General features: G+C 40.6%; 1 protein-coding gene across 3 annotated transcripts in view; it reads right to left on the bottom strand.

Annotated features, from left to right (window-relative positions):
* The window catches only part of cog6 (component of oligomeric golgi complex 6), a 117,011-nt gene extending 102,957 nt beyond the window's left edge, over positions 1-14,054 (bottom strand). Inside the window, exon 1 of one of the 3 annotated variants that reach the window (XM_059646738.1) lies at positions 13,980-14,054. Coding sequence is in view for 1 of the 3 variants with exons in the window: in XM_059646736.1 (XP_059502719.1) it covers positions 12,035-12,205 (171 nt within the window). In the remaining 2 variants the exon portion in view is untranslated. Of the gene's footprint in view, positions 1-12,034; positions 12,242-13,253; positions 13,411-13,979 lie in introns of those variants that run through there. The other 2 variants (XM_059646737.1, XM_059646736.1) reach the window with 2 other exon arrangements.

Below are 14,054 nucleotides of genomic sequence, written 5' to 3'. Positions count from 1 at the left end.
GAAACTTTTAGAATGGGAGAACACTTGCCTTTAGGATTGCAAAGAGTTAACACCCGGGAGAATACTGAAATCAGCCTGCTCACAAAAGCTGCTCAATTCTCAAGCTCCACCATGCAATGAGATGAACAGATAAATTTAAGCAGTGCCAAGAACAAATAAATACACACTGGCACAATGCAGCTTCAAAACGTCAGCTCCTATTTCTGCTTCAGTATATTTTCAGAATATGTTAAAAAAGTTTTTAAAATGTCCTGCAGTAACAGGACTGAACTGACTTACAGGATTCAATATTTTTTCCAGTAGGGGAAGCAGAGATTCTCTTTTTTTATTGGTAGGCGTGAATAATAAACCTGACTCTTAATATCTGTATGACTGTCAACAGAAATCAAAGGAACTCAAAACCGTTACCACACAATTATGAAGAATCTACTGCTGGCAGATGTTTATTTCTTATGGTTTTCTTTTATTATACGTTGCCACAACAGCAGCACACCAGTCAATACAGTTTGACATGCGACTTAGGGCTTCTGACATGTGTCTCAAGAGTTCATTCTTCAAGGTGGCAAGGGTCGTTAGTCACAGAAAACATTATGGATAACCTGTCTGACGTAGTCTGATCAGAATAAAAACAAACCTAGCTCATTTTTTATAGAGATAAACCTAATTGCAGTGTTCTTAATGCTGCTTAGCTAGAATCACTCAGTCAGCCAGTTTGGATCTTCCGTATCATTATGGTAACTTGCTGATAACATGCAGAACCATACACTTATGTACAAAATAGAAGAGAACTCTCACAATTTTGCTAATGCCTCATACCTGAAATTTTTAGAAGCAACGGTTGAAATTGGAGTTAAGAGCTTGAGAATATCAGAAACTCAAAACATTTACAATAAGTAGTTTCAAAAACATAAATATTAAGCTAATGTGTTTCAGCACAATCAGTGGGCTTGCAATATTAGCCAGAATATGCTCAATGCTGCACTGTTACAATTTTCACTGGTGTCATTATTTTACAGGTTACTAACATCTGAACAATATAACAGATTGGAATACTTTGGGACAACAGGATGTCAGAGAACATAATACACATTGCTCTCATGGCGGTCCCTTCCATCTGGCTTCTTCCTCAAGATTATCGCTTTCCACGTACCTTATTCTTTCCACTATTCCTTTCCATCTGGTTCTCTACCCAGCACACCAAGTATCCCCTCACTTGCAGCTACACGCTGTTTCCTCAATGTCATCCTGTTTCCCAATCAACCAAACTGCTGAAAGATCCAGTTTATCTTCCACCAGTAAAAAGCATGAAAGCATTTATGTTAGCATGAAAATCATCAATTGCCATCATCAGTTTAGAAAGGAATAAATGTATTATCTAGGACTGCAGTGCATTTTTAATATCAAAGTACTCCCTTCAGCTTTCCCTTAACAGAATATATTTATTTAAAATTCCAGACGTATGCTAGGTAATATGTTTTAGAAGGAGATAAAACACACAATACGTGTTATAATACATCAAATTTGATTTCATTACACACTTTCTCGAGCATTAAGTGACACCTGAACATTCACAAGACAGGTTAAATTTGAGGAGCTAACAGGTTTGTGAATAACTGTTGTATCAAAATATTTGCCTAAATTATTTGTGTAGGTAGATGTTAAAAATTGCTTTCAAAGGTGACAGATCTCGTCAACTTTTCATAGTGCTTTGCACAGTATGAAGCAAGAAAATACTTTGTCTGTAATCTGGCCCATCCAGAATCAATACTATTTCTAGTGTTTTTTTTAAAGCAAACAAAATATAATGCTTATCTCTCTAGAGGCTTAGCAAAGAACAAATATCCACAAGCTTCAATGCACTCTCCTGCTTTCCTTTCATGGACCAGTCTTACCCAGGCTTTCTGACTGCCTGTGACACTCTTAAAAAGCAGCTACAATGTGTGATCAATTAATGTGGCATATTCCCAATGAATTTAAAATTGGAACAGGAGAAAGTGAGGGTCACTATCTTCTGTCATTTCATTCCAAAAGAGGCATCAGCAATCCATAATTTCTAAATTAAAAATTATTGTACTTTAATAAGGGAGTCAATGACAGAGTGGCATCACCACAAGACTACTGATCCAGAACCTCAGGTAAAGTTTTGGGGACCCAAGTTCAAATCCCACCATGGCAGATGGTGGACTTTGAATCCAATTTTAAAAAAACTGGGATTAAGTGTTTAATGATGACCATGAAATCCATCTGGTTTACTAATGTCCTTTAGGAAAGGAAATCTGTTAGCCCTACCCTACCTGGTCTATATGTGACTCAAGACCCATAGCAGCGTGGTAGGCTCTCAACTGGCAATTAGTGATGAGCAATAAAAACTGGCCTGGCCAATGACATCCACATCCTGTGGATGAATAAATTTTTTAAAAATTCTTTAGTGGCTCTCACTTGCCAATTTTGTTTCTTTATTTATATGACAGAAGCAAAACCTGTAATTTGGAAGGAAGAATCTTCATTGAGCTCGTGTGGCAAAGCACTAGTATCCCTACTGCTGAGGCAGGTAGCCTGGATTCAAAGTCCCACCTGCTCCAGAGGTGTGTTATAACATTTCTTAACAGGTTGATTGGAAAAATCTAAACTAAATTCCATAGTTCATTATCAAGCTGCGTGGTTTGAGTACTCAATCCACAGACCTCTATCGCTCCTGGGTTCCAAAGTTCCTTCAGTAGTCACACAATTACATAGCTGTGATGTAATAAAATCAAACTAAAATCATGTTATTTAATATATTACAAACAGCTCTTGATCAATTGGGTCAATGGGCTGAAGCATGGCAAATGGAGTTTAACTGTGCGAAGTACTGCATTTTGGTAAAACAAACAAGGGTAAGACTTAGACATTTAAAAGTAGGGCCTTGGGTAGAGTTGTGGGACAGAGAGACCTGGAGGTTCAGGTACATAATTCTTTGAAGTTTGAAGCACATATAGAAAAAGTTAGTTCAGAAGGCATTTAACATGCTTGCCTTCACTGATCAGACCTTTGGGTACAGCAATTTGGGCATTATGTTGAGGTTGTACTGGATGTTGGTGAGGGCTCTTCTGAAGTACAGTGTTATAGGAAGGATATTATTAAGATGGAGAGGATTCAAAAGAGATTTACCAAGATGTTGGATTTATAAGAGGAGGCTGAATAGGCTGAGGCTTCTTTCACTGGGGCATGGGTGGTTGACAGGTGGCTTTATACAGGTTTATAAAATAATGACATGTATAGATAAGGTGAATGGCAGGTGTCTATTCTGTAGGATGGGGGATTTCATGACTACTGGCCATATTATTAAGGTGAAAGATTTTGTACTTTTTTGTACACAGGTGTTCGGTTCATGTGTGGACAACACAGTGGCTCAGTGGTTAACGCTGCTGCCTCACAGTGCCAGGAACTTGGGTTCGATTTCACCCTCAGGTGACTGTCTGTGTGGAGTTTACATGTTCTCTGCCTGTTGGTGTGGGTTTCTGCTGACTGGTCTGGTTTCATCCCACAGTCCAAAGATGTGCAGGCTAAGTGGGTTGGCCATGCTAAACTGCTGAGTGTTCGAAGATGTGTAGATTAGGTATGTTAGCCGTGGGAAATGCAGGGTTTCAGGGAAAGGGTAAGGTGATGGGTCTGGGTAGGATGCTTTTCGGAGGGTTGGTGTGGACTTGCTTTCGTCAAAGGGCCTGTTTCCACACTGCAGGGATTCTATAATTCTATGAACTTCCAGTGGAAGTGATGGATGTGGGTACAGTTACAGCATTTAAAAGACAACTTGATAAATATGTGACTAAGAAATAATTGGAGGGATATGGGCCAAGCACAGGCAGGTGGGACTATTTATTTTGGATTATGGTCAGCATGGCCTGGCTGGACCGACTACCTGCAAAGTAGTAGCAATATTACCTTTAAATAGAGGTATGCAAAATTTTCTTCCACAAAGGTCACTCTTTCTGCTGTGCACAAAATTCCCAGGATCATAGGAACCTTCAGGTTACTCAGCCCCCTTAGCCTGCTCCACAATCCATTATGATTGGATACAGATCAGATATAAACTCCAATCCACTCCCCTCCCAGGTTGGATCAATTTCCCTCAACAGCCTTGGGCAGCAAAATCCTGTTGACCACAAATTTTTTATTACTATTGAGCTAGCACTGATTGCTTTTTCAATGGTAGGTTTCCACACTTCTAGCAGACAGTGAACAAAGACGTGTTGCCTAACTTCTCTCCCAAATCTACTAAGTTCAATAAACATGAACTATCATTTATAAAACCATGCTGGCTCTCATAAATCTGTTCAAATTTCTCAAAGTATTCAGTCACTCAGCCGTCAATTATGGATTCCAATAGCTACTTATTTGGTGGTTGGTAAACATCTTTTTAATACCACACATGACTTAATATATCATAACTGTAAATAGAGATGTTAGGAGTGATATTTATGTCAGAGTGTGTGATGCTGCAAAGCTGTTTAAACATTGGGTAACTTATATGGTCACTACGTTTCACAAATATGCTTTTATGGTATCATTATGGAATATGAAGAAGCCATTCGGCATATCCTGGTCATGAGAGCTCACTATGTATAAAATTTGGTTCGTCCCATTCTCTAGCTTTGTCTCCAAAGCCCTACAAGTTTATTTTGTTCAAGTGTCCATCCGATTTTATTTTGAAACTATTCATAATCTCTGCTTCCACCATCTTCATAGGCAGCAAATTTTATGTCATGATCACTCACTGTGCAAACAAAAAACCCCTCCACTGAAATCTTATCTGAAAACTTACAGCTGTGTCCCCTCCTGCTCATATAATCATATGACAAGAACAGCTTTTCTATGTTCACCTTGTATGAATATTTCATCTAGTCTGTCTCAATCTCCTTTGTTCCAAAAATAATTCCGCTTTCTCCCCACTTTGTAGCCAAGATCTCTCATCAATATCAACCACATCACAACCAAATCTTTTTTGCACTCTCTCAAGCACCCCTCACCCTTCTTAAAGTGTGGTGACTAGAACGGGATAAAACTGAGGCCCAACCAGAGGTTTATGAAGGTTCAGCATAATCTCCCTGCTTTTATACTCAGTACCTCTTCTTATGAAGCCCCAGATGCCATAATTATTCTCAATATGTACTGTTTCTTTCAAGGTTTTAGGCACACGGTTTGTGTACAATCTCTAGTACTTTCCACTTTCAGACCAGTCAGGATGAAAGAGGAGGAGGAGGGAGGATGAAGTCTCATCATAAGGCTGGACTAAACTATTGAACAAATTATCTTCATTAAAGTTGACAAAATGAGAAAACAAAAACAAAAGCTGGTAGATTGCTCCAAACAACCTGACCCACTAGCTTCAAAGTAGGAAGAGTACTGATGATACTTAATCAGCCTGTGTTTGCAAAGCTCAGAGCATAACATTTAACATTAGATATAATTCTGCAATTGAGCAGTACATGTTGAACAATCCCAAGTGTGCTGAGAACTGCATTACAATAATCATCTGGGTTCACAATATGGCACACTTTACACATAGCTTCCAACAAGTGTGTCATTCACAAGGACCTGTCCTCTGCAGGACAAAAGGAACATGTCCATGCATTACATGCTTTTCTTTCAATTAAAGTCTAGGCTCAAAAATTCCTCATGTATGTGCCACACGCGATCAGTCAATTTGCTGAGGAAATGAGCCATTTTTTGTGCAGCATGACTTGTTGCTTCCTTTCAAAATCTTGTGTCGTCCTGATGAGCCCAAAATGAAAAGCTTTAACAGCATTTCTCTTTATTCAGAAATATTTTATAGTTCTTGCAAGTCATTGTCATTTCTCCACAGCTTGGTTCTTCACGCTCCTTGCACTGTCCAGAAGCCTGTAGCATTTTTCCACAGTAGTGAGACTACATCTTTGTTGCTTCTAAACTCTAATCAAATGGATTCTGATCCACCAAGGTCATCCTCTCTTTCCAGCACTACAGTCTCTAATCAGTCATGCCATTCCACCTCCATTTTCCCTTCCCTACCTTTTCTGAACACTTTGTAGCCCTGTATATTAAGCTACTCAACCTCACCATTTTTAAGCCCCATTTCCATTATTGCTGCATTGTCATATTTCCACACGGCATTTGTAATTATAGCTGACCAACCTTCATCTCCAATATCACAGAGATAATCACCAAAATTTATAAACTCTCTACAGATACAACAGCAACATCATCTGCTTACACATTCATTATCTTTGGAATAGAAGTAATTCCTGAGACCCCAGTAGGAAGCAGAGCAGAAAAATTAACACCAACTGCTATGATTGAGAGAGGAAGAATGCACGTTTGTCTCTCCCTCTCCAGTCCGATTGTCCCACCAATGCTTGCACTTTTGATATTTTATAGCTCGCCAATGCTGTACTATATGCTCCAGGAGTACGACACCCACATTTTTAAAAAAATCTGCAAATCAGTCAACTTTCTTATGATTTTCTAATAAAACGGGGGTCTTCACTCATTGGGAGTTTAGAAGAATGAGAGGTGACCTTATTGAAAAATACAAGATTCTTAGAAGGATTTGAAAGAATTGAAGCAGGGTGGTTGTTTCCCCTTGTCAGAGTCCAAGACCAAAAGCAGACCATCTAAGTAAGGGGTCGCCCTTTAAGATAACGATGATGAAGCAAAGTTTTCATACTGCAGGTCCTGATTTTGTGGAATTCTTTGCTGCAGATTCTGTAGAGGCTAGGTCATAAGTATATTCAAGGCTGAGATAGTTCAGATTTGTAATCCGTAACGGAATCAAAGGTTATGGGAATAAGACAGCAAAGTGAAGTTGAGGATTATCAAATTAGCCATGATCTCATTGATTGGAGCAGAAGTAGGCCATTTGGCCCATGAATCTGCTCTGCCAATCTCTTATGATCTAATCACAGGTTTTATAAACAGAGCTTCTGGTTATTCTAAAGTGGTCCTTCAAAGTTTCACTGTCAGACAGCACATCACAGCAAAGCACACAGTTCACAATACCAGCTATTACTTGTTTATGTTATGGATCAAACCAGACACCCTCAAAATGTATTAAGAAGATAGCCTAGACCCTAACTACTTTTTATTTTAAAGGCAAGTATAAGGCATTCTGTTCCAATGCAACTTGATTGGTCAAACTACTTGAAGTCAAGCAAAACAACTGTTACGCTATAGTTATAAAACAGCCAAAATAAAAATAAAAGAACTAGCTTGACTGTAACTATCAAAATAGATATATTAGATATATTAACTATTACTAATCAACTTACTATACAGTAATATCCTACATACATACACTCAGCAAAACAGATTGCCTCACATATAATTCTAGCAGCAGGAAGAGAATTCCAGCTTTTCGCTGTAACAGAGAGAGGAATAAGAGCTTCCACATGCAGTTTCAAGACCCCAGCACCCTAAATCATAGAACAGGCCATTTGAACCAACAAGTCCACATCACTTCTCTGAAGAACATTCCACCCAGCCTCACCCCCACCCCACCCCACCCCACCTACCACACTATCGCTGTAACCTTGCATTTCCCATGGCTAAACCACCTCAATTAGGCATCCCTGGACACTACAGACAATTCAGCATAGCCAATCCAGTTAACTTGCACATCCTTGGATTGTGGGAGGAAACCCACGCAGACACAGGGAGAATATTCAAACTCTGGAATTGAACTCGGGTCCCTGGTGCTGTGAGGCAGCAGTGCTGACCACTGAACTACCATGGCAACCCTGCATAAAGCTAAAACTAAAAATCCTGATTCTGGAGGAGCTTGACCCCATCCATCCAGGCTGTTTCTACTGTTCCAACTTATAAAAAAAACAAAAGTCTCACAAGCTGTTTACTTTATTCGCTTTGAGCAGGCTGCTCTCCCCTCTATCTTACACTTTCTTCATAAAAACAAAACTACAGTGAAACATACCTCATGAAACCATACTATCATCACAATTACTGGTCTCTGGAAATTAGGTACATATTTTATAGCCTAAACGGAATCACTCAGCACTGAAAAATACTATCTAGCCTACATATCTTTAGCTTTGGGTGTTAAAGGAACCTGCCAATGTCTCTTTAAAAGTTATATTTTGATAAGAAATCTGGCACTGACAACTGTGCTCCTGAGATGCTGCTTGGCCTGCTGTGTTCATCCAGCTCCACACTTTGTTATCCTGACAACAATATAACCTTTTAAGTGAGAATTTGGGTTGGAGCCTGCCTTTATTCCTACACTGACATTTCTGTATTCTACACAGAATCCATTTGAACCTTCAGGTTTCATCGTTAACATACTGGGGATCTCTAGCTAGTTTGGCTCAGTTCAATTAGGAGGTTTTTCAACATGCATTGGATTTCTGCTTTCACCCAAACCCGTTTTCTGGAGTGTCAAGGATGCCGTTTTACAGGAGAAAATTCTCCCACATCCACATCATGTATGGCTATGGTTAAACATCCTGATTGGTCCCTACAGATTCACTTCAGTTCTGAGTGAAGCCTTGTTATGGCTCCTCATTGTTATGCAACCAATTATGATGTATATCCTCCCTAACAGTTCAGAGTTTTCTAACCAAACAGTAGGAGGTTCTAATTTGGGAATGTCTATGCCTCCCTCGACCTCATTCACCCTACCCCTTTCATCCTCCAATGTCCTTAGTACCTGAGTTACCTGCACATGGTTATCCTCATCTCAGGATGGAAACCACTTCATATTAATGAGATAGAGCCAACTGTTTTTCCAGCAATCTGGGGTATCAGTCCAATTATTCACTTTCCCAACCCTTTTGACTATGCTATATGGATTATTTAGCAATGGTTTCAGCAGTTCAATTTGTAAAAGCAGTTGTACAAACACATCCCCAGATGAAATGTTCAGGTCTTGGCATATTTGTCAGCCCAATTCTTCATAGTTGTTTGTAAATCTTTAAGATTTCACTAAGCCTCTTTGCATCCTCCTGTGAGCCACATGCAGAACACACTTACATAATTTAAAATGGAAGATCCATCCTTCCATTCTGAAAACTTCTGTTTGATCAGTTTTGGAGGTTCGCTTACCTCATACCCATAAACTAACCGAAAAGATCAGAGTGGATTAATTCAGTGAATCCAGGGTGACAAACAAAACAAAGTGTAGTCTTTGCAAGTCCTGGCCACTAAAAAGCATCAACGTATATATGCTTTGGTCTTCCACACCCGTATGTGTTCCACCTCAACAATTTCATGGACAGTTCTTAATATTTTCTGACAATATTTAGGCAGCACCACAATCTGACAAATCACATTCCACTCTTCATATACAGGTTTGTAAGAGGTCTCCACTTTCTCATCAAAATCGATTTTTTAATACAATAGCATACTGGAACTCCCTCAGCTTTAGTTTCAGTTTGAGCCATTGCGTTACTGTACCTAGGTTTGAATCAGCTTGCTGAGCCTCAAAGAAGACTTAATGAACATTTCCTTTAGATTATCCAAATCCCAATGAACACTTCAGATTGCCAAATATTTGTCTGCAGTGCAAAAGTGACTGCGTAGGATGAAATTTATTTTGTCATTACTTGAGTCTCTACACATGAAGGAACTATTCCTGGAACCTTTTTCACTACTGCTCAATTCTCCTCAATTCCACTTGGCCTTTCCAAGCTTATTGGAGAAGCTACTACTTTAATCTTAGCCAAACTATTCTTGAGGAGAATAACTAAAACTGTTGGTAACTTGTGGACAAACCGTATAATTTTTGCTCCAGACATTAGATCACACTTCAACTGCAACCAAATCAAAGGTATGTACTGACATTGCTGACTTGCTCACCAAGCTGATTTGTTTTAGTTCAGATGTTTTGTCACTATGCTAGGTAACATCATCAGTGAGGCCTCCCATGACGTGATGCTGTTCTACTTTGCTTGGAATTTATATTGTCCAGTCTGTTATGGTGGGTATTGACATGAGGACATTGTATGCTTTAACACACTGCCCTACATCAGGCACATATCAAAACTGATGAGACTCTTACGGCCACTAGGATTCACAGTAGCACACAAGCCTGCAGCCATTCTACGACAAACACACAAGGATTAAAAACCCCATTCCCACAACATGCAGAACCAACAGCCTACAAAATACCATGCAACGACTGCCACAAACATTACATCGGACAGACAGGAAGGAAAGTAGCTATCAGAACACATGAGCAGCAAAACAACCTGACAAATGTTACTTTGTATCAATTAACTCGGACAATGAGGCCATCAGATTAACTGGGACAATGTAACTATAGTAGCCCAAGCCAAACATAAACATGCGTGAGAATTCTTAGAGGCATGGCTCTCAACCCCTAACGCAATTAACAAACATATAGAATTGGACCCCATATACAAACCCATACAGAACAAAACCAGAAATGAATTACTCATAATAGTGGACCAGATAGTATAAATTCCAAGTGGAGTAGTCAACATCGCTTCATCGGAGGCCTCACTGATGATGTTACCTAGCATGGTGATGTAATATCTGAACAAAAACAAACCAGCTGAGTGAGCAAGTTGACAATTTCACCCAGAACCCGAGCTACAAATCTTAGCTAAAACCCTAAATGTACGTACTCCCCACCAATGTTGTTCACTAAAATCCTGGCATTCACGGTGCTCATTTGTGGAAGAGCTACACCTATCTCCAACAAGAGAGGAAATGCAACTCCTGTATCTCTAAGTGCATCCTGCCTTATTTGAGACTTAAGGAATTACTGTTGCATTTGACAAGAATTCTACATAGCTGTCAGTTACTTTGTTCACCTTTCCCACACACAGCGGTATTTGTAGATGGTCTCAGTCACAGACAATGTTAAAACTTGGTTTGTGGTATTCTTGGTTAGAATTCTTTTCTCTGTACTTATTTTATGTACTCAGATGGATTCAATTAGTTTACTCTGTAATTTCCACCAATTTGCTCAAAGGTGTACCATCATGTGGCAACGGAAACACTTAGGTGCTGAGAGAGGAACTGATGTTTGAAAGCCTATCTGTACAGCCTGAGATCCAGTATGCTCCCAATTGTCCTTTGTCTCTGGTTACTTGAAGTCCTTTCACTTTACAACTGTTTATTCTGCTCAGATTTGTGGGGGTAAAGGAAAAAGTCTTTGGATTTGAGGACAAGCTCATAATCATCAGCCATCATTCTATAGAATGATTCTGGACCAGTAAGTATTTTTGAGGTCTTATCGCACTTGATGTCATACATTGTTAAATAGCTGAACTGAATGTACACCAAATAAATACAATTTGAGGAAGTGACAATGCAATGTATCAGAAGTAGGACCATAGTGATCCCATGGGACTCTTGCCCAATGAAGTCGCTTCTGACTTACAAAGAGAAATGTTTAATGTCAAGATGTAAATATCACTCACAGCAGGTGAGAATGAACGAATTTAAACGGTCTTACAGAAAGAAAAGTTCTGAGGAAGGGTCACTGAACCCAAAACATTAACACCTTCACAGATGCTGCCAGACCTGCTGAGCTTTTCGCAAGAGATAATGGGAACTGCAGATGCTGGAGAATCCAAGATAATAAAGTGTGAAGCTGGATGAACACAGCAGGCCAAGCAGCATCTCAGGAGCACAAAAGCTGACGTTTCGGGCCTAGACCCTTCATCAGAGAGGTGAGCTTTTCGCAATTTTGTTTTTGTTGTTGTAAGTTACACTTTGCTAATCAATTCAAACAGATGGAGCTGTACTGCTTCGAGCACATTGACGTATCCAAAGCAGATTACATTTTTAAACTGCAAGACGTAGACTGTCACTCCCAATCAGGGGCTCTCTGAATCGAACCCTTTTTTTGAATAAAAACAACTATGTATCCCAGAGGCCGTGTAGCATCCATCGCAGCGTCTAACATTCGCGGAACGTTTGAGAATAAAAATCCAGGAAACTTACTTTCTAACACAGTTCTCAATGAACAGATTATGAACCTGCCTATTAAGTAAAGCTGGTCATAATTGCCAGTAGGCTCAGTGACAGCCCCCACCTTGTCACTGTCCAGCCGCGTCTCCAATATTTTATTCAGCTTCCTGGCCAGTGGGTTATTGTTGGTGGCCTCCCTGCCGCTACTGCTACTACTGCTGCCGCCTCCGCCGACCCCCGAGTCCGGGGTAGGGACAAGGATAGGACCCGGCGCCTCCACCCTGCACTCAGCCATCTCTCAGGAAGCCAGCCTCTCAATCCAGCTGGGCCAACTCACCGGAAACCAGGCGGGTAAAGCATCCCTACGGCAACCTGATACTGCACAATGGTTCCGGGGGACCACATTGAGTCGGACACAAACACATGTTTTAGAGGCACGAGAGAGAGTGAGAGAGAGAGAGGGGGGCGAGGCGCATGAGGGTAATGGTTCTAGTCTGTGCCTGAACTAGAAAATCAGCAGTTATTAGGGTGGTTTAAGGGTGAGCAATGGTCACAGTCATTGTCAGGCTGCACTCTGCTGTCTCTGGGGAGTCGGTTAGCCCAGTTGGCTGGTTTGTGATGCCAACATTGTGGGTTCAATTCCCCTGCAAACTGAGGTCACCATGAAAGTCTCACCTTTCACCCCAGGTATGGTGAACTTCACGATAAACTCACTGCCAGTTGTCACTCTCTAACGAGAGGGCATCCTCTGGAATAATGGTCACTTTCCCTTCACTCTTTTCACTGGTTATGTATCCAATTTCTACACCATACATACATGGTTACATAGCTGTCAGGTACAAGCTGCCAAAAAAAATTGGTGCTACTTGGGTAAACTTGGTCTTGATTAAGCCTAAATAATTCCGATGCCCCTTGTTTCAAGCATCTAGTTATATTTTATCCCTCAGTCGCATATACTCATGGCTCCAGCCAACAACACATCCCTTAAAATCCTTGTGCAAGTTTCACCAGCCCTTGGGTAAACGGTGTATTGCTGGCTGGAGTCATGTGCATGTACTCTGCAGCTGGGAGATAAAATTTAGCTAGATCCTTGAAATGAGTCATGTTGAAATTATTTAGGCTGAATCAAGACCAAGTTTACTCAAATAGCCTGATACTCTTTTTTGAAGTGGTCAGTCTGAATAGCTGCACCTACACACACGTAGCTCTAGCACAGACTGCCCCACCCTTATTTAACATGAATTAACTTTTATTTGAAAATTTCACCTGTGCTGCTTCGGCCACTTTCTTACCCCCATCTGGTTCTCTAATATCCTCTGGAGAAGGAAATCTTCTGTCCTTACCTGATCTGCACTACATGTTACTCAGTCCTACGAAATGTGGTTGGCTCTCAACTACCCTCCGGGAAGTTAGAGAAGGGTAAGAAATGCTGGCCCAGCCGGTGAATCCCTCATCCCATGATCAAATTAAAAATCTTCGTCCTGCTTTCCAGTGCTGATAGAATGGGGAACAGGCGGCTATGCTGGTTGGTTCTTTGTACCTTGGATTTGTTCCCACCAGCTCCATCTCTGTGCCAGGTGGCAGCTGCTGCCACTCTGTTGCTGGGCAGTAGGTCAGTGCAAGTCTGTGGTCCTGCATGTTTATGCAATCTGTGCTATCTGTTGGTGGTGTTCTCAATAAATGTGATTTCATACTACTAAAGCGATATTAAATACAACAGAGGTAGAGTTCATATGAGTCACTCTGAACACACATATTCTCTAAGCATTGTGCAATGATTCCTTGAAATGCTCAGCAGGTCTGGCAGCATCTGTGAAGAAAAAAAATCAGAGTTAACGTTCTGGGTCCGTTCTGAAGAACGGTCGCCGGACCCGAAATGTTAACTCTGATATGATTTTTTTTCTTCACAGATGCAGCCAGTCCTAATGAGCATTTTCAGCAACTTCTGTTTTTGTTCCTGATTTACAGCATCTGCAGTTCTTTCGGTTTTAATGTGCTATAATTCCTTCCCTGCCAGCCTGTCCCTTGCCCTTCCACCAAACAACCAGTATAGCAATAGCCTATTTTACCTTATTTTTCACAGTGTAGCTTCTTTAAGAGGTTTTGTCGACTGCAGGTCTGCATCCTTCAGAGACAGAGGCCTT

This window comes from Stegostoma tigrinum, chromosome 6, assembly GCF_030684315.1.
Source record: "Stegostoma tigrinum isolate sSteTig4 chromosome 6, sSteTig4.hap1, whole genome shotgun sequence".
Taxonomy (NCBI): Eukaryota; Metazoa; Chordata; class Chondrichthyes; order Orectolobiformes; family Stegostomatidae; genus Stegostoma; species Stegostoma tigrinum.
Note: the sequence above shows the minus strand (reverse complement) of the source record. Positions and strands in the feature narration are given on the sequence as shown.